The sequence below is a fragment of the Danio aesculapii genome, chromosome 22 (assembly GCF_903798145.1).
Source record: "Danio aesculapii chromosome 22, fDanAes4.1, whole genome shotgun sequence".
In the NCBI taxonomy this organism is placed as follows: Eukaryota; Metazoa; Chordata; class Actinopteri; order Cypriniformes; family Danionidae; genus Danio; species Danio aesculapii.
Genome location: NC_079456.1, coordinates 3,249,184 through 3,269,896, shown reverse-complemented (window position 1 = coordinate 3,269,896; position 20,713 = coordinate 3,249,184). Strand labels below are relative to the sequence as shown.

At 39.3% G+C, this 20,713-nt stretch overlaps 2 protein-coding genes across 2 annotated transcripts in view; both read right to left on the bottom strand.

The window, feature by feature from the left end:
* The window catches only part of LOC130215599 (zinc finger protein OZF-like), a 226,606-nt gene that overhangs the window by 104,277 nt on the left and 101,616 nt on the right, over window positions 1-20,713 (bottom strand). The gene's annotated exons all lie outside the window — the stretch shown is intronic.
* Window positions 2,514-7,961, bottom strand: LOC130215640 (zinc finger protein 239-like). The gene is made up of 3 exons (XM_056447484.1): window positions 7,780-7,961; window positions 6,251-6,781; window positions 2,514-3,660 (listed from the first exon to the last, which is right to left on the bottom strand). The coding sequence occupies exons 1-3, from the start codon at window positions 7,832-7,834 to the stop codon at window positions 3,359-3,361; spliced, it is 888 nt and encodes a 295-aa protein (XP_056303459.1). The 5' UTR covers window positions 7,835-7,961; the 3' UTR covers window positions 2,514-3,358.

The window sequence follows — 20,713 nt, the reverse complement described above, 5'->3', positions numbered from 1 at the left end:
AACGCGCCAACTATTGAGAAGTCAAAACATTTGCTAATGAGGTCAAAAATCTTAATCATGCGTGAGGTGAAATCCAACGTAAAACCAAACGTGATCATGGCTGACAGACATAACAGTTTAAAATTAAATCTTTTCCTTAAGTAACAACAATCAGTAAACAAACGTGTTTAACAAAATACTGACAGATGATTAAAAAAAGTAACATTTAAAAATGTGTGCTAGAAGCTAAAAACAATAATGAAATAATGATCATACATCATCATTGATATTCAGTTTTAGAAATCACAACGAACAAGTTAGCTTTGCATTTTGATATTTTGCACAACTATATATATTATATTAGGAAGCAAAATGATAGATGTCCACAATAATAAAAGCTTCAGATAAAGTTGTTTGGTGAGGAACTCCATCTATAAGCTGATTTGAATCCTACAATGAAGCTGCTGTCAAAACTTTAGATGACTTGTCGGAGTAGATTAGACAAGCGGCCAAAACTCTTCCCACTGAGCCTCATTCATGAAACACCACAGGAAAAAACACCAACTGAACAGATGAAGACTGTTGTGTTATTAGTGAGCTATTCTGCAGTGTCTGAAATTCAGTTTTTTACTTGATGTTAAATAGTGCTTCATCACATGGTTTCTGCTACATTCTTCCATGGCGGGGCGCCACACCTAAATTCCTCCCGCCACGGCTACATTACAGCTTCTCGTTCAAAACATTCAGCCGGTTCTTTTAAATAGTGGGTTATAATCACACCAAAAGCATATTAAAAGGTAAGTGAATTATAACAGTGTGAACTTTTCTGTAATCGTAGTAGTGCTGTGCGTTATTTGTTTAACCCTTTAAGGCAGGGGTCACCAATCTCGGTCCTGGAGGGCCAGTGTCCCTGCAGGGTTTAGCTCCAACTTGTCTTAACACACCTGCCTGGGTGTTTCAAGTATACCTAGTAAGAGATTGATTAGCTTGTTCAGGTGTGTTTGATTAGAGTTGGAGCTAAAATCAGTAGGGCACCGGCCCTCCAGGAACAAGTTTGGTGACCCCTGCTTTAAGGTGACATGCTGACTGACTGACAGGTGCGTGATGCGTGAGGCTAGCAAACACAACAAAGCTTTCAGTTAATATGAACACAGTTTCCATAATTATACTTTCAAGAGTTCACACTTAGCTGATGATTAATTATAAGCTTGTTTGGCATGCTGTTCCGGGAGAGAGCCCTGAGCTCATAAGGTCCTCGAGCCCGGGGCTCCCTCCAGTTGCAGGGCGAGATGGAAGTTTGAGCTCAGGTAGATCTCGAGAACTCCCCCACTGTAATAACCAATGAACAGCCAGTGATTGCTCTTGATAGATAACCATTTACTAGGAGCATGTCTATAGTGCCGGTTTGGATTAGTCAATTAACTTATGTTGCATGTTTTTTGGACGGTGGGAGGAAACCGGGGAACCCGGGGGAAACCCACGTGTGCACGGGGAGAAAATGCAAACTCCGCACAGAAATGTCTGCTGGTTTGGTAAAGCCTAGAACCAGAGACATTCTTGCTGTGAGGCAACAGTGCTAAGCACCGGGCCACCGTGTCACCCATCTAGGAAGAAGGAGGAGTAGGGGTGAATGGGGGGATTCTTCAAACAAAGATAGCGGTGGTACGTAACCCAGGGTATTTGTAGTAGCTTAGGAGTCGTCTGATTGGTGCATTGAGAATTGGATAATGCGGATCCAGCCGCTAGCAATCATAAGCATGTGATCCTCTCGAAATTAGTTTATAACTAAACTTCACTTATAGATAAAGGTCTATCTCTGCATACAATGACCATCTTGCTGGAGTTTATAGACGTTTCACTTTCACATTGAGTGAGTATAGGTTGCTTTTAAAAAGTTTTGCTGACTAGTGTAAAACAAATTGTCTTAAATTGAACACTAATAAGACCAAAGAAATGATTGTTGATTTTAGTAGGCATCCATCACAAGCGGTGCCCATAATTATACAGGAGTCAGAAATTAAGATTGTTTCATCATATCGGTACCTGGGTGTATACTTGAACAACAAGCTCGATTGGTCTAAAACACAATTCAGGTGTATAAGAAGGGTCAGAGCCGCATTCATTTATTAAGACGACTGAGGTCCTTTGGTGTGTGTCAGACACGGTTAGAAACTTTTTATGATTCTGTGGTGTCTTCTGTGATTATGTTTGCTGTAACCTGCTGGGGAGGGGGACTGTTGGAGAAGGAGAAAAACAAATTAAATAAGCTTTTTAAAAGGGCAGGTTCTGTTGTGGGGTGTGCACTGCCTACCATAGAAGAGATTGCACATGATCGAATGCTGGACAAATTTGTCAGTATAATGAACCATGATAGTCATCCCCTTTTTGATGCAGTCCTAGCGTGTGCAAGCTCTTTTAGTACAAGATTAATTCAACCCCGGTGTTACAGAGAAAGATACAGGAAGTCTTTCTTTTCCAACAGTAATCAGATTGTGTAACCAAAGTCATACCAGATAAATTGTGCTGAACTGAATTGGATAATAGATATGGTCAAGTGTTTACTCGTTGTTTTTGGAACTAAGGTGTGCGGTATGAAATGTAATTTTATTATTGTTTTCATATATATGTAACTTGTTTATTTTTAGTATGGAGAGCTCTGCTGTGACATGTGAATTTCCCTTTGGGGATTAATAAAGTCAAAGTCATTAATGCCGCTCTGTAGGTCTATTGGAGACATTCACAAGTATTCCTAGCAAATCTAATAAACGTTGGAGACAAACTCGTTACATAAACACACTAAATCACACTTCAGCAGTGTTTATTTGAGAGCGCACAAGAAAATCTGAACTTGAGCAGCGTATATCTGAGGGCGTGCACGGACAGAAGAAATCGGCACTCGAGTACAGAGATTCGCTTGTATTACATGAATGTGATCTCGACTTGTAATACTGCGCTCATGACATTTGTCAATGAAATAACGCCACAGGTAGATGGTGGATCTGTGTAAAACCCCCAACAGAGTCTGCCGCCACAGCTGGAAAAAATCCTAGAGGAAACACTGCATCATGATAGCTATCAATAATAATGAATGCTAATTAGTTTATCAGACCCGATTTAGTTCTCTTTGACTCGTTTGATGGAAATGCTGCTTTATTCACAAATGTTTTGTGTGACGTTCCAGCTTTGCACATGAATCTAATTTGCATCTTTGGATAGAAACCTAGCTGGTTTTCTCTCCAGTGTGAATCTTCATGTGTTTATTATGGTTTGATGATTGTGTGAAACTGTTCCCGCACTGAGTACATGTGTACGGTTTCTCTCCAGTGTGAATTACCAGGTGTAGTTTCAAGCTTCCAGGTTTAATAAAACTCTTTCGACACTAACACGAATAAGGCTTCCCATTTGTATGAACTCCAAGATGTCTCTTCAGACCTGAAGAACTCAAAAATGTTTTGCTGCATTGGTCACATCTGTGCGGTCTCTCTCCAGTGTGGATTTTCAGGTGCCTATTAAGGTTTGCTGATTCTGTGAAACTCTTCCCACAATGAGTGCATGTGTACGGTCTCTCTCCAGTGTGAGTCCTCTGATGTCTGTTTAAACTTGATTGTTGAGTGAAACCCTTTCCACACTCAGAGCATGGATATTGACCACTGACACTTTCCTCCTCCTTCACCATCGGGTCTGAAAATTAAGAACAGAAAACAGAAATGTGAAATAGGGACGCAGATGATTAATCAGTGACAGATTAATTGTCAATGACTGTTTTAATCATTGGTCAATTCTATTATTTTATTATGTTATTCCCACTTTTTGAATCGGTCTCTTGATATTACGTGTGGGAGACGCATTAAACCCCACTGTGCGGACAATAACACACTGGTCTCAGCTCGAGCGGAGCCGAAACAGTAACAACTGAAAGCATGTACGCCATTTTGGCGTCACTGTCAGCTGAGTCTGCATTGAGGCAGCAGAAAAACAGCAAGATCCATAATTTAATGTGCTGTTGGGTGTCAGAAAAGAAATAGTAAGAAGCTCAGGCTTCATTTTTTTAAATACCAAGAGATGTGTGGTCCACCACTGAGAGAATCCTCTAGCCATAATCTGGACTAAAACACTGAGGATGGTCAGGAAACCTGGAAGTTTGCTTTAAAATATAAAACAACAGGTGTTGTGGAAATTAAAGGTGCAGTATGTAAGTTTGACACCCGGTGGTTGAACTAGGTATTGCACTCCTGGATCGAAACAAATGCACGTCATGTGCTTTATTCAGTGTTAAATGCTGATAATGTGAGTTTGAATGCCATTTTACATGACATTTATTGCCAAATACTGAAAGCAGAAGCAGTTCGCCTCAGATCTGTAAAATAAAGTACAATGAACTTTAGAACTGACACTCAAATATCAGTGATTCAGTATGTACATTTAATAATGCTAAAGCAGGTTGATATGTATTAATTAGAGTATAAACCTTACCATTTAGTGTGTGAGTGCATATTCTGTGCTTCTGAATGGCTGTGTTGGAGCCATACATTGTATAATGGCATTTGACCACAAGGTGTCAGTACGGTACTATGTAACTTTGGCTTCACTGCATTGAGGTAGAGCGTTTGGTAGGAAGCGCACAGTTTTTGACCGTAACGTACATACAAGAGAGTAGCATGCAATATAGATAAAGGAATCCTGTTGATTTGGAAAATAAAGATGTTTTTATTTGCATCTATTTTGATTACTGACTTTTACGCGTGCAATACTTGCTTTCTCTATCAATAATAGCGGTAATTGGAAAGCCCCTACAGGGTGTATTTAAATTTCTGGTGCAAACAACCAAACTACTTATCACTGCAAATCTTGTCACGTAGCATGTTGTTAGGACACGGGTTTACAATGTAACCTGCTCACCTAATGTTTACTTTCATAATATTTATATTATTTGCTAATTAATAACCACCTCATGTGGAACTCTGAGCATGGAGCATATCTGGGTCAAGTCACAGCCAAGTTAATAACTCATAACTGGCCCTGAACTGGGCCAGATAAGTTGGTGTGTCCCGATTGCAATGAAATTGATAAACCCACGAAGTATTGCGCTTTAGGCACACTATTGGCATGCTTTTTCTCAAAGCGACCTGATTGGTAGAATTTTTTGTTTACTCAAAAATTATTGTAATGTATTTCAAATGTGGGTCAAGACAGGCCAAACTTACGTGACCCACACATCAATATTTAACATCTGGGCCAAATACTACATTTTACATCTGGCCCAAATCTTCTGTGCCACCTTAAAAACAGTGCCACCTCTGCTAAACCCGAGCCATATTTGGCCCCACATGCTGTAATGCTGAATGAATGCCTGCTGTGCCAGCTTTATGCCAAATATGGGCCAGAATTCTCTGATACCTGGGAAGCACTGTTTTTCAGATAAACAAGAATGTTCACTGAGCATGTTTCCTAAATATCTGCAAACATATTACGGTATTTTTATGCTTTAGAAGAGTCACTTACATACAGCACCTTTAATGCTACCTGTCAGATTATGCTAACAACAGTATATTGAATGGGTTTAAGGATAGAGTCAAGGTTTGAGGCTTTTTGGGCCGTAAATTAGGTTTACAAATTACATTGGTTCTGCGATACATCAGCCTTCCTCCATCCAAAGTAATCCTACACCACAGATGTTGACTTTTTTGTGCTGAACTCATCATCCCTGTTTATCATTAGGCTCAGTCTCCTGTTCTTGGGCTCTGTTTAGGCGTGCTGCGTTACGATTGGTTCAAATATGCAGAAGCATCAGTCGGGACAAGTGTGCAAAAAATCGTGTTGTGAAGCGATGTTCAAATCGCGATTTCTATAGATTTCAAATAATCAGACAGCCCAAGTGGCACAGCGATCTTCAACTGGCAAACCCTTAAAATCCGTAGGTATCCGGATAATCCATATTCCTAAACAATTAACACAGCTATTAGAGCGCTATCAATTTCTGCCACCACTTCAACTCACAAATGATGCAATTTGTGAACGTCCGAAAAGCTTTCTTAATGCGAGAATGATGTTGAACATTCTTGCAAACACCACGACTGCAAAGTGATGGTGCTGTTGGCAGTGGAAACACCAGCTGATCAGAGTGACCCAAACTCAGTGGAAACGAGACATTAGTTACACTCCACAGACAAAGAAAAACATCAAATAACATCATACAACCTCTTTAAATGTGTAATCAACTACACAATTACCCTAATTAACACAACGTAGACGGGCTGGATCTTTTACTTACTGTGAAAGTTTAGTGTGTGTCTTTGTAGAGAAGATAATTGTGAGAAGCTCTTCCCACAATCAGCGCAGCAATACGGTTTCTCTCCAGTGTGAATCTTCTCGTGTGTTTTCAGGTGTCCTGAATTATTGAATCTCTTCTCACAGTGTGAACACTTGTACGGTTTCTCTCCAGTGTGGATCGTCTTGTGTATTTTAAAGCGTCCTGAATGACTGAAACTCTTCCCGCAGTGTGAGCACTTGTATGGTTTCTCTCCAGTGTGAATCCTTTCGTGTGTTTTCATGTGTCCTGAATGTCTGAATCTCTTATTGCAGTGTGAACACTTGTAAGGTTTCTCTCCAGTGTGGATCATCATGTGATGCTTGAGAATGTGTTTGTCCCTGAAACTCTTTCCACACTGAGTGCAGGTCAAACCTTTAACAGCTGTTCTTTCCATTAAAATACTTTGTTCAGTCTCCGATTGAGTTTCATCTTCAGGTTTGACCTGATGTTTCTCCTCATCTTCACTCAGTTCTTCACTCTCCTCCTTCACATCTGAAAATTAAGTTAATAAGTTTGATTTTAAGAGGTTAGTCAACCCCTGCTGCAGTTTGTGGTTTCACACACATCATTCACAGTCTGGTCATTTATAGCAGAGATGGGGACAAGACACACATGGTCAAGTCCGAGCAAGACTCAAATCATCATATCTAAAGTCACAGTTCAGACAAATCAAGCTCTCGTCAAGTAAGGGGCTCACTCTAAACAAGTCAAGTTGAGTCCTGACAAGCTTTAGGTCAGGTTGGATTACTTAAAGTGATTACTTTTTAATACATATTAATTTTTAAACTGAAAAGATGAACTTGTGTATCTTATTAATTATGCCATTATCATATGCATATCTGCTGCTTTAAAATCTGAAAGAAAAGTAGTCAAACATGTCTATTCAAGTTTGATCGATTAAAAAATATATATATTTTAAAGTTTTTTTCCACCTTTATTATGACAAGACAGTAGAGAATTCAGACAGGAAAGCATTGGGAGCAGAGAGAGGGGAAGGATCGGCAAAGGACCTCGAGCCGGGAATCGAACTCAGGTCGCCGTGAGCTTGTTGGTGCTATATATCAGCGTGCAGTACCACTAGGCTACTGGCACCAACCAAGTCTGTTAAATTTAATTCAGGAACAGTGAAAGCATTTTCTCCTTGTTCATATTTGTCTTGTATTCTCATACGACTGAAAAATGATGGAGTGATTGCATCTGCATCTCCATTAGCCTACTTCATGCAGCATAAGCGTGCTGCTATTCAGCTTCCACATGTAATGTTAGTCCACACAAACACTTGACCATGAGCATTGGTTATCTGATCTTTGATGCACTGATGTGTTTTCAAATCAAAACTGAGGATTTGTGCATTTTTAAATAAAAAAAAATGTTAACAATATAAAATATAAGGTCATTTGAAAAAGAACGAAAACTGATGAAGAGCTTAAAGCTTTACAACCTGACTGCTGTTCAGCCTCATTATTGAAGATTAATAAATAATTACAAACCTATGAGTTCTTCAGTCTCTTCCTGTTTAATTCTGCAGGGTTCTGGATCACTCATCTTCTCACTGTCCTTCAATAAACTCTGTCTTTGCAGATTTCCCTTCTTCCTGATGGTCTGATGCTCGTCTTCACTAGTAGACTGATGGGAATATTCCAGTATTTACAGCTGAACTGAAGGAGGACGAGCTTCTAAATAATAGAGAACAAATCAGCTTAATTTACACTCATTCATTAAATAAATCATAATGAAACAATGTGCCAATTTGTAGACCTGAAGGCATCAGTATAACTGAGGTAAAAACAGAAACTACTGACATGAAATAAAGATATTACTGTAGTTTACCAACAGTTTTTTTGCACAGCAATCTATATAGTTTAGAACTAGTAAATTTATTCCAACACAGAAATTAGACTGCTAACACCAATGAGGAGCAACACAAATTTATAAATATGTTGTGCTACAAACTCATATTTTGGTAGATTCCCATTCTTACCTTCCTCATTTCATGCTTTGCGATATAACAAACACAAATGTGGGAGTCTTACACACACTTTTCCTCTCAGAGCTCCTCTCTGCCTGCTGTATTGTTTTGGTCAGCAGACACACAGATAGAGGTGAACTCAATGCAGAAACTAGTCGCACATTGTCGCTTTAATAAACTGTAAAGTGTTGCTGCGTCCCAATTCGCATACATATCTTCCTAAATAGTATTTGAAAATAGAATTAGCATGTCCCAACTTGTAGTACATTGAAAAGAGTATGCCAAAGGTTCCTGGATGGTTTACTATTTCCGGTAAAAATTTTAAGTGTAGGGGCTCTATTTTAACGATCTAGGTGCAAAGTCAAAAGCGCAGGGCGCAAATGCATTAAGGGCACGTCCGAATCCACTTTTGCTATTTTAAGGATGGATAAATACGCTCTGCGCCCCGGCGCATGGTCTCACAGGGTTGAGCTTATTCTCTTAATGAGTTCTGGGTATGTTTTGAGCATAAACCAATCAGAATCTCATCTCACATTCCCTATAAGAGTCAGTTGCATCGCACCATGGTGCATTTGCTGTTTACATGACAGACTTTGTTAGTATGAAAATTGAGTGCTTCACTAGCGAGAAAACAGTTAAACAGAGCATCTGCAGCGAGAGCATAAAGAATGAGCCTCCACCAATCAGCCTTTACTTTCACTTTCTTTCTTTAGTGGATAAGGAAACGGTATTGTACGCACAGACATCCATTACCCTACATATTTAATTTCCTTTGTTAAGCACAAAAAAAATTTTCAAAACTATTTCTAAATTCAGTTCTAATCTACAGCAAACGAATAAACAAACAATAATAACAGTGTGGTCTAAAACTGAGTTACATCCAAACACACATCCTGTGCCCTATATGGTCCAAAACATGACAGGTGGACAAATTGTTAGGAAAAAGGAATATTTTTTTTTTATATTTTCGTCTCTTTTTCTTTTCATTAAACAATTATTTGTTCTGGTCATTTAAAGGTGATATATTAACTGAACTGCTACTGTTGAGTGTGGGATGCTGTGCATACTAATAAGCATTTTTGCAGAAGTAGACAGAGCTGATAGAGATGAATAGGCCTGATTGTCTAAAATTAACTTGAGCTGGGCAGCTAGAAACGTCCTGTCAGCAATATTTTTAACACAGAATATGTGCAGTTGAGAAGGGTTTAGACTATTTAATGATGAGCAGGGAATTCGTAGAAAGAGAGGACGTAGGTCTGGGGTGCGGCCAATTTGAGGACTGGAGAATGATTGACAAGTGACGAATTCCATTAAACTCCACCTGTTAATATCAGCTGCCTATAAAAGTTGAAGTGAGGAAATGAAAGTTGCTGCGCACCTTCTGAGTGTAACTGTTGCATTGCATCATGGATAACAGAATTCTGTGAATCAAATCATTCATTAGTATTCAATAGATTGCTAATATGTTAATATGTTGCTAATATGTTAAACCTTGAAGAAAAACCTCTCCTGACCTTTTTTATTGAACATGCATGGAATTAATTGAATATTCCAACAAAATCTAAGCTTGTTTTTAATAAAACAAATATAAATATGCATATAATAATACTAAAAATAATAGTAACATTATTCAAAAGCAAATTGTCATGAATAAACAGAAAAAAGCCCTCTGACATGATGAAGGTATGAAGGCAGTGGTTTTTATATTAATGTAAAAAGTAATCATTTTTGTAATGTTTTAATCCTTTATTCTTTTTTCGATTGTAAAGATATTTGTGTATTGCTGTACATCCTCCGTGTTTTAAGCAATGTGTAAGCGAGGCGCACAACTAACATGCTCTGCGCAGGACTTTAGACCTGCTTTCAGCTGGTGTGTTCACCTTACTCTCGAGTGGAGACAGCCATTTGAAACTTTTTGGCTCGAGACTTCCGGTCTCATTCACTTCCATTCATTTTTAGACGTTAAAAGCGGCTCGTTTTTGCTGCTTGATGTTGCAAACTGATATTTTCTCATTATATTATTCTAATTAGTCTGTATAGTCATGTAAACATTTGGTGTTGAGCAAGTAGTTTGACCATTTCTCCCATAGACAACTGAATCGGAAGTTCTAAAACAATGGCAAAAACCAAAGCACTTCCGCATTGAAGAATAAGGTCAATTGCGCAGTCTGTTTTAGTTTAGTCTGTTTACCACTATGCACATTAATATACTTCTTTTCTAGACCAAAACACCCATGAGTCCACAAAAGTGACGCAAATTGATTTGCTATTTAAAGAACATGGGGGAAAGTGAGAAAATTAGGATTGCGCTGGTCTGAAAACAGCAACACGTCTTGGCAAACACCTCTTGCACCTTATTACGCCGGGTGTATGATAGGGCCCTAGAACCGTCCACACTCTAATGGCCCGTTTCCACTGAGTCGTACAGTACGGTTGGGTTAGCTTTTATGACCGTTTGCACTGTCAAAAGGTACCTAAAAGCAAAATGTAGCGTACCACTTTTTGGGTACCCACAGCTGAACAGTATTAATTTACAGAGATATGTCACCAGAGCGTACACAAGGAGTAGAATGAAAACAATGGAACCGCCATTTTTAAAAACACACCCGAGACATTACACTGTAATAATATATACATATAATAACGAGCCAAGGTAGACCCGAGCTCAAACAAACCTTGTCGTCGTCTTGATGAACAAACACAAAGCCAAGAGGAAGAGCAGAATCTACCCTGTTCCCCGAAGTTGTTTACAAGGCGCGTGCGCTGCGTGTCTATATTTGAAATAATGAACTTCTTGAGTTGATGATAATAATAACGTGCATGTGATTATTGCAGTGCTCCTGACATTAAGATCCTTTCTGAAACGGACAAACGTGAGAGTAAAGTGTGGAAAAACAAAGGTGAAGCCGGAAAAAATAAAGGACTACAAAGGACTATAAATAAGGACTAAATGTCTGCTGTGTGTTGTTTTTCTGTAATTGGTAACATATTGGAGACTGTAAGGGGCTGTAAGCTTTTAAATATGTTGCATATATATATATATATATAATTGCAGAAGTTACAGTATCTGCAGTTATAATCAAATCATATTTATAGAAAGGGTAGTAATGAACATTTATACACAGGTATTTATATGCATAAAGCCTTTGTTTTGTGACAAGTGCTTCTCATGTGACGTGGACTGAAACATTCTGTCCAATACCATGCCATTGATACCCATTTGGCAGTGGAAACGCAAGCCTGATAAAGGTGACCCATGCCATACCACTCAGTGGAAACGGTCCATAACCGCTGATATTGCCCACAGTACATCGCGCGTTGGACGTGAATTCGACTAGAACTACAAACGTGGGTGAAAAGTGTGAATAAACTACAAACATGATGGACGCGCCAGACCAACAGTCAAGTAGAGAGGCTTCAGTAGAGCTGTTTTTATGACTGTTATTTAATATCTAGCCCACTTGAAAATATTTAAATCACGTTTTCTGTGTAATATTTCATCTGCAACAACTATTGAACTGATTTAAAGACGTGTTTGGACATTAACATGTGAATGCAGAATTATCCAAAGACCTGAGGAGATTTCTCTGCATGAAAGACTCGTGAATGGGAGATTAACCTGCTGCTGCATCTCTAATAAGGTAGGAAATTAAATATGACAGAAATGTGGATGATTGACAGGGCTCACAAGCAAGCAATACAGCGATCTGTTAATGAGGAAGTAGCGTTTCAAAGCTTGCGAACCCTTCTGTTTCACACTCAAAAGTATATGTATTCATTCACAAAAAAAGTACATACTTCATGGGCGTAGTATAAGTACGCGAATTGGGAAGCTACGTGTGTTTTATTGCTGTGTAAGCACGAGAAAAAGCGTGAACTACTCACCTCAGCTCTGAAGACTCGACGCTGAATGAACGCGTCAGTGCTGACGTCATCACAGCAAGGCGGGAGCAACGGAGGATCGTAAACAAACGCGCTAAATAAACTATTTCTAGTGAGAACAAAAATCTTAATCATGAGTGAGGTGAAATACTGCTTATGTGCAAAACTTAAAAATCAAACGTGATCCTTCATACTGACAAATAAAATAAAATGATCTTTTCCTGAAGTCAGGGCCCATTGGGCGTCACTTTCGTTTTCACTTTCGGTTTGAGGGCAGCGTGATAGTGGTTTGCCTAGACTGAGCGTCAGTTCAGCTGTTCTGGACCTGCCTGAAGTAACAACTAACTAAAGTATTGACAGATGATTAATAAAAAGTAACATTTAAAAATGTCTAATTGAAGCTAATAACAATAAAATGTTGATCAGATATCATCGTTGGTATCCAGTTTTAGAAATCACAAAGAACAAGTTCAATAAATCTTAGTTTATATCTTAAAACTGTTAAGTTTCTCTTTCCTGAACAGACACAAGCTGTCGCCACATGCTGAAAAACCTCTAATGAATAAAACTGAGCAATTACAGGTGATGAATATGCATAAGAAAACTCAACATGATATAAAAGCATAAGCTTTACATTTTGATAATTTGCATAATTTTATAAATTACAGCATGAAGCAAAACGACTAATGAAATGTCTACAACAATAAAGGCTTCAGATTCTAGACCCTTTCACACAGTGATCCCGGTAAATTTACCGGTAAAAGCACTGTTCACACAGGCAAGGACATTACATAATTTTTCCAGAAAAGATCGTTCACACATCCAAAACACCAGTAAATTCTGACATCATTAACCGAAATGAGCTCTAAACGGCTGCGCTTGTATTTGTAAACATTTGACTACATTACAAACTCTGTGAATGTACAAGTATTGTGAACAACTTTGATGAAACCATATGTAGGAACACTTTCTCATGTCGAGATGTACATAATATAGTTATAGTTATAGTTGTGTAAATTGCTTCCTTGTCCTCATTTGTAAGTCGCTTTGGATAAAAGCGTCTGCTAAATGACTAAATGTAAATGTAAATATAATATGTGTTTGTGCTGGCACTCAACCAGCTCCTTCACGTGCACAGGCGTCAAGCAACTGAAAGAAGCAGAGCTTGAAGGTAAACAAACAACGGCTTATCATAAGCATTGTATCGATAAATTTTCAAAGTTGGCATTAAGAAGGAACATAGAAACATCATCTGACTAACATCTAGCAGCTGAATGTTTCTGAAAAAATATTCAAAGGCTTTTCTTTTCATAAACAGCGTGGACGTGAATGCGTCTGAGTGTTCTGTTTGGCTGGAGTAGACGCCTCACGTCAGCACATTCTAAGCGTGAATGCGCTCTTGCCGGCAATCTTCCTTCAGCGTTCACACAGCGCAGCATTCCAGCAAATTACCGCTAATGTTACAACTTCTCTATCTGGAAAATTGCCAGAACCAATTTACTGCTATTTTCAAAGAAGGGCCTGTTCACACATACAGACCTTTATGGAAAATTGCTGGTCGGTATGTGTAAAGGGGCTTAGGTTGTTTGGTGAGGAACTCCATCTATAAGCTGATCTGAATTAACATTATAAACTACAATGGAAACACAATTACAGAATAAACTCCAGCATGCGCATCAGAGAAATGTAATGTGATTTAGTTTGAACAGATCATGTGATGATTATTGTGTGTGATGAGACGCATTAATGGATAAACCACATTGTAAAACATCTGAAATGTTGTTTTGCTCTTTCCAAAACATCATCATCGTGTTATTATTACCTCCAGAACTCCTTGAGTGTCTCACGCCTCCAACAGCCACCACATTGCGTTTCATCTTCTAATGTGAAAGTCACTTATCATAGAAGAAAAACAGCCCACATTGGCTTCTTCTACTGCTTAAATCTACATTTTCAGTCTGATATTTGCTCCAGTTCATCAGGAAGTGACTATTCAGTTCTCTTTGACTCATTGGATGGAAACGCTGCTTTATTCACAAATGTTTTATGCGACGTTTCAGTTTTGCACATGAATCTAATTTGCATCTTTGGATAAAACATAGCTGGTTTTCTCTCCAGTGTGGATCTTCATGTGTTTATTATGGTTTGATGATGTGGATTGAAGAGTGAACAATTTCTCTCCAACGCGAGTCCTCTCATGCTTTTTCAGGCTTACTGAACAACATAATCTCTTGTCGCAGTGTGAACACTTGTACGGTTTCTCTCCAGTGTGAATTACCAAGTGTAGTTTCAAGCTTCCAGGTTTAATAACACTTTTTCCACACTAACACTAACAAGGCCTCTTGTTTGTATGAACTCCAAGATGTCTCTTCAGACCTGAAGAACTCAAAAATGTTTTGCTGCATTGATCACATCTGTGCGGTCTCTCTCCAGTGTGGATTTTCAGGTGCCTATTAAGATTTGCTGACTGTGTGAAACTCTTCCCACAATGAGTGCATGTGTACGGTCTCTCTCCAGTGTGAGTCCGCTGATGTGTGTTTAAACTGGATTGTTGCGTAAAAATCTTTCCACACTCAGAGCATGGATATTGACCACTGACACTTTCCTCCTTCGTCACCATCGGGTCTGAAAATTAAGTACAGAAAAGAGAAATGTGAAACAGGGACGCAGACACACAACATTCAAGTTCCTGGGCACCACCATCTCTCAGGACCTGAAGTGGGACACTCACATTAGCCGCGTTTCCACTATCGCGCCTAAAGCGAGCGAGCCAGGGCGAGCCAAGGCCAGTCACGTTTCCACTATCACTTCCGGGGCGTAATCGGGCCAAAGCGGGGCTTCCTTGGGGCCAGCGTCCGGCCTTTTTCGGCCTGCCGAACACCTTGGGCCAAGGAGGGCCAACTGGGGCTTCGGGGCGGGGTTACGTACAAAGGCGGAGTTTTCCTGTCAGGTAAAGAGGAGACAAGATGCTTTCTTCCCTTACATTTGTTTTGCTATCGCGCTTGATCAACTCATTAAGAAGAAGAAAAAATGGATAGCAGACAGTACTGGTCAGTTGAGGACACCAGGGCTCTTCTGAACATTTGGGCCGAGGAAAATGTTCAGAGGCAAATAGATGGCGTTTGCAGAAATGAGGACGCCGAACTCGAATGTCCTTATCCAGGGATCGCTGTCTGGCCTTACACCAACAGACCACCAACAGTAAAAAAGCAATCGCTTCGGTGTTCTCCATCTTCCAGCTCTCGTAGTGATGCCAGGTTGTGTTTGTGGTTATAATTTGAGTTTTTTGTTCCCGCTGAAGTGGGCGGGTTGTGGGACGGGTTGTGTGACGTTTGATTCGGGGGACGTTCTGGGGGCGGTGTTTGCGTGACGCGCTGCGAGCAACTAGCCCGACAGTGGAAACGTGACATGATTTCGGCCTCATTTCTCAACCTCCCGGGCTATTGGCCCGGCCTGGCCCGATTAAAGCCCTGGCTCACACTAGCCCGATAGTGGAAATGCGGCTATTGACTCCATTGTCAAAAAAGCTCAACAGAGGCTGTACTTCCTACGTCAACCTCCCAAAGGAGCTGCTGAAACAGTTCAACACCTCCATCATTGAATCAGTCATCTGCACATCAATAACTGTCTAGTTTAGCTCAGCTACCAAATCCGACCTCCGAAGACTACGTTGAATAGTTCAGACTGCTGAGCAAATCACTGGTACAACCAGGAGGTTTAACATATTATATAACAAGTATTTGGATACGATGATATTAAACAAATCATGCAAACAAAGCAGTTTTGGGGGCGAGTGAAAGCAGAAGCTAGCCTTCCTTTTTTTTCTGTCACTCAGTCCTTCGCAGTGTCGCTTTAAACGCATTGGGGAAAAGTCCAAACAGAAAATGTGTTCTAGATCCTCAAACAACTGTTTATGCGTTTATATGACGTAGTAAAATTTATAAATGAAACTTTAAATGAAGAGCTTTGTTAGTGAATAGCTGCTGAGCGCAACAAATATGGCTATATTTTATTAGGCTACTTGCTCTTATGTGCTGAAACACTTAACACGACGTCTATCAAAACAAGGATGTTATAAAATACATCTCATACAGAGATATTACCGGAGAATTTCTGTGGCTTTATGTTATGGATGGATGCGCTCACTGTGCTGGGTCTCTTCCTTAGTGGCGAGACCTAACAGTCGATGCACAATGCTAACAGTCGGTTGGCGAGTAAATAAATGTAATGAATGAAAACACACAGGCCTATGAGTATAGACATATAATGTAATGCTGTTCAGTAACGGGTCATTTGTTTGTTCTGTTTGTCTTCATTGTAATGGTTTCGTGATGATGCGACGGTGTGCTTTATCTGCCTGATTCCCACTGAAGTGGGCGGGTTGTGTGACGTTTGATTCGGGGGAAGTTCTGGGGGCGGGGTTTGCGTGACGCGCTGCGAGCTACTAGCTCGACAGTGGAAACGAGACATGATTTTGGCCTCACTGCTCAACCTCCCGGGCGATTAGCCTGGCCCGGCCCGATAAAAGCCCTGGCTCGCACTGGCCTGACAGTGGAAATGCGGCTAATTATCCTAAATAACACAACGTAGAAGGGCTGGAACGTTTACTTACTGTGAAGGTTTTGTGTGTGTCTTCGTAGCGAAGATAAATGTCTGAAACTCTTTCCACAATCAGTGCAGCAATATGGTTTCTCTCCAGAGTGAATATTCTCGTGTGATTTCAGGTGTCCTGGATTACTGAATCTCTTCTCACAGTATGAACACTTGTACGGTTTCTCTCCAGTGTGGATCCTCTTGTGTATTTTAAAGCGTCCCGAATGACTGAAACTCTTGCCGCAGTGTGAACACTTGTGAGGTCTCTCTCCAGTGTGAGTCCTCTCGTGTGCTTTCAGGTTTCCTGAATGACTGAATCTCTTGTCGCAGTGTGAACACTTGTGAGACTTCTTTTCAGTGTGGATCCTCTTGTGATGATTCAGAGCTTTTTTATTCTTGAAACTGTATCCACACTGAGTGCAGGTCAAACCTGTAACGGCTGTTGTTTCCACTAAAATACTTTGTTCAGTCTCTAATTGTGTTTCTTCTTCACTTTTGACCTGATGTTTCTCCTCATCTTCACTCAGTTCTTCACTCTCCTCCTTCACCATCACATCTGAAAATTAAGTAAATAAGTTACATTTTAAAGAGCCCCTATTATGGGTTTTAAAAATGACCTCCATGTAGTGTTTAACACAGCTCTAATTGAAGTGAAATATCCAGCTAAGGCTTAAATCCGAAAGTGCACAGTGTTTAAAACTATTGATTCACCTATAAAAGAGTCGACTCATAGTGGTTCGAATGAATCGTCTTGATAACGAGTCTTTAGCCATTTCGGCTTGACGTGGCTACGAAACATAAGCTCCGCCTAATTGTTGCACGTGCAAACCAGGAAAAATTTAAACCTGCAGCCCTGCCTACTAACACAGCGGCAAAGAAGAAGAGGAAGATAAACAGATCCTGAAGTCATGAAGACGCTGTGCTTAGGTGGATATTTTTGGAAGTGTGAGGGGAAAGTTAGGGTTATTTTCTCTACCCAAAGATGAAGCTGTGAAGAGTCAGTGGTTGAGGTTTATTTTTGCAAAAAATACCTCAGCAATAAGCCTGTGCTGTTCCCGTCATTTTTCAGACGAGTGCTTTAGCAATCTACATGCTTACAATGGGGGATTCATCCATTTTCTTAGTCTCTTCCTCCATTTTGTAATGGACAGACAATACACCAGGGGTGTGGGCAGAATAAGGACAGTTTATTAGGCACAAAGTCAAACAAAGGCAGGCTGCATTTTTAAATAAACATAGTTAACAATACAACATAAAAGGTAATATGAAAAAGATCGAAAACTGACAAAGAGCTTAAAGCTTTACAACCTGACTGCTGTTCTGCCTCATTATTGTAGAGTAATGAATAAACACAAACCTATTAGTTCTTCAGTCTCTTCCTGTTTAATTCTGCAGGGTTCTGGATCACTCATCTTCTCACTGTCCTTCAATAAACTCTGTCTTTGCAGATTTCACTTCTTCCTGATGGTCTGATGCTCGTCTTCACTTGTAGACTGATGGGAATACTCCAGTATTTACAGCTGAACTGAAGGAGGACGAGCTTCTAAATAGGAAACAGGAAAAAATGGTTAGTTTACACTGATTGATGAAATAATCATTATGAAACAATGTGCCAATTTGTAGATCTGAAGGCATCAGTATAACTGAGGTAAAAACAAGAGCTATTGACATGAAATAAAGAGATTACTGTAGTTTACCAACAGATTTTTTTTGCATAACAATCTAAATATTTTAAAAGTAGTATGTTTTCATTCAAGTACAGAAATTAGATTGCTAACACCAATGAGTAACACACAAATTAATAAATATTTTGTGCTACAAACTCATATTTTGGTCCCATTCTTACCCTTCTCATTTCATGCTTTGCGATATAACAAAAGAGAGAGAGAGAGTTTTAATTTTATTGTCATTTCAGCTTCTATGGCTATGTCATGGCAAAAAATAAAAATATATCAATATTACCACATTTTATAAATACCAATTTTCTATAATTATAAAATTATTCTAACAATTAAAAGTTATCAACAGCAATAAATAATATACAGGGTAAAATACATAAATAATAACCATAATATATAATATGTTTGGACATTAACATGTGAATGCAGAATTATCCAAAGACCTGAGGAGATTTCTCTGCATGAAAGACTCGTGAATGGGAGATTAACCTGCTGCTGCATCTCTAATAAGATAGGAAATTAAATATGACAGAAATGTGAATGACTGACAGGGCTTATAAGCAACACAGCGATCTGTTAATGAGGAAGTAGCGTTTCAAATCGTGTGTATACTTCTGTTTCACACTCAAAAGTATATATATTCCTTCACAAAAAAAGTACATACTTCATGGGCGTAGTATAAGTACGCGAATTTGGATGCTGCATGTGTTTTATTGTTGTTTAAACACGAAAAAAAGCGTGAACGACTCACCTCAGCTCTGAAGACTCGACGCTGAATGAACGCATCAGAGATGACGTCATCACAGCGATGCGGGAGCAACGGAGGATCGTAAACAAACGCGCCAAATCAACTATTGAGAAGCCAAAACATCTGCTAATAAGGACAAAAATCTTAATCATGAGTGAGGTGAAATACTGCTTATGTGCAAAACTTAAAAAGCAAACGCGATCCTTCATACTGACAGACATAAGAGTATAAAATAAAATAAAAATCTTTTACTGAAGGAACAACTTTCAGTAAACAAACGTTTTTAACAAACTATTGACAGATGATTAATAAAAAGGAACATTTGAAAATGTCTACTTGAAGCTAATAACAATGAAATATTGATCATATGTCATCGTTGGTATCCAGTTTAAGAAATCGCAAAATCTTAAAACTGTAAAGTTTCTCTTGCCTGAACAGACACAAACTGTAGCCACATGCTGAAAAACCTCTAATGAATAAAAATGAGCAACTACAGGTGATGAATATGCATAAGAAAACTCAACATGATATAAAAGCATAAGCTTTGCATTTTGATAATTTTATAAATTACAGCATGAAGCAAAATGACTAATGAAATGTCTACAATAATAAAAGCTTCAGATCATGTTGTTTGGTGAGGAACTCCATCTATAGCTGATCTGAATCCTACAATGAAGCTGCTGTCAAAGCTTTAGATGACGTTTCTTCATCTGTAATCTGGTTAAGAGTTTTACACACACACTGGTTGTTCTCTGCTTGTCTGAGTAGATTAGACAAGCGGCCAAAACTCTTCCCACTGGGCCTCATTGCAGTTAATGATGTTATGTGAGAGTATAATTGCTGTTTTGGGATTGGAAGCACAGCGGCCTATGAACTGATTGTTAAAGCTGGCTTATACTGATAAAACTGCAAACTATCTTGCAGTGAACTTTGACTGGCTCTTCATCTGACACACCAGTGATTTCTGGGTTAATAGTGTAGGTTCCCCAACAATGAGATGATCAAAATGTGTGTGATGGGACGCATTAATGGACAAACCACATTGTAAAGCATCTTAAATGTTGTTTTGGTCTTTCTAAAACGCCTCAGGCAAAGTCTGTCATCACAGTCTTTCAGTATTATTATTATTATTATTTTATTATTACTTCAACAACTGCTTGAGCATCTCATGCTCCCAAAAGCCACCACATTACGTTCATTGTGTTTCGTCTTGTGATCTGCAAGTAATTATAGAAGAAAAACAGCCCACATTGGTTTCTTCGACCACACAATATTACATTTTTCTGTCTGATATTTGCCGCTAGTTTATCAGGACATGATGGTTTAGTTGTCTTTGACTCATTGGATGGAAATGCTGCTTTATTTACAAATGATTTATGCCAGTGGTCCACAACCACCGGGCCACGAACCGGTACCGTTATGTGCATCCATTGGTACCTGGCGGCACAAGAAATCATTTATTATTTCTGTTTTATTAATTATCTGAGTCTGAACGATCTTTTAGGGATGATGCAGTGGCACAGTGGGTAGCACTGTCTCCTCACAGCAAGAAG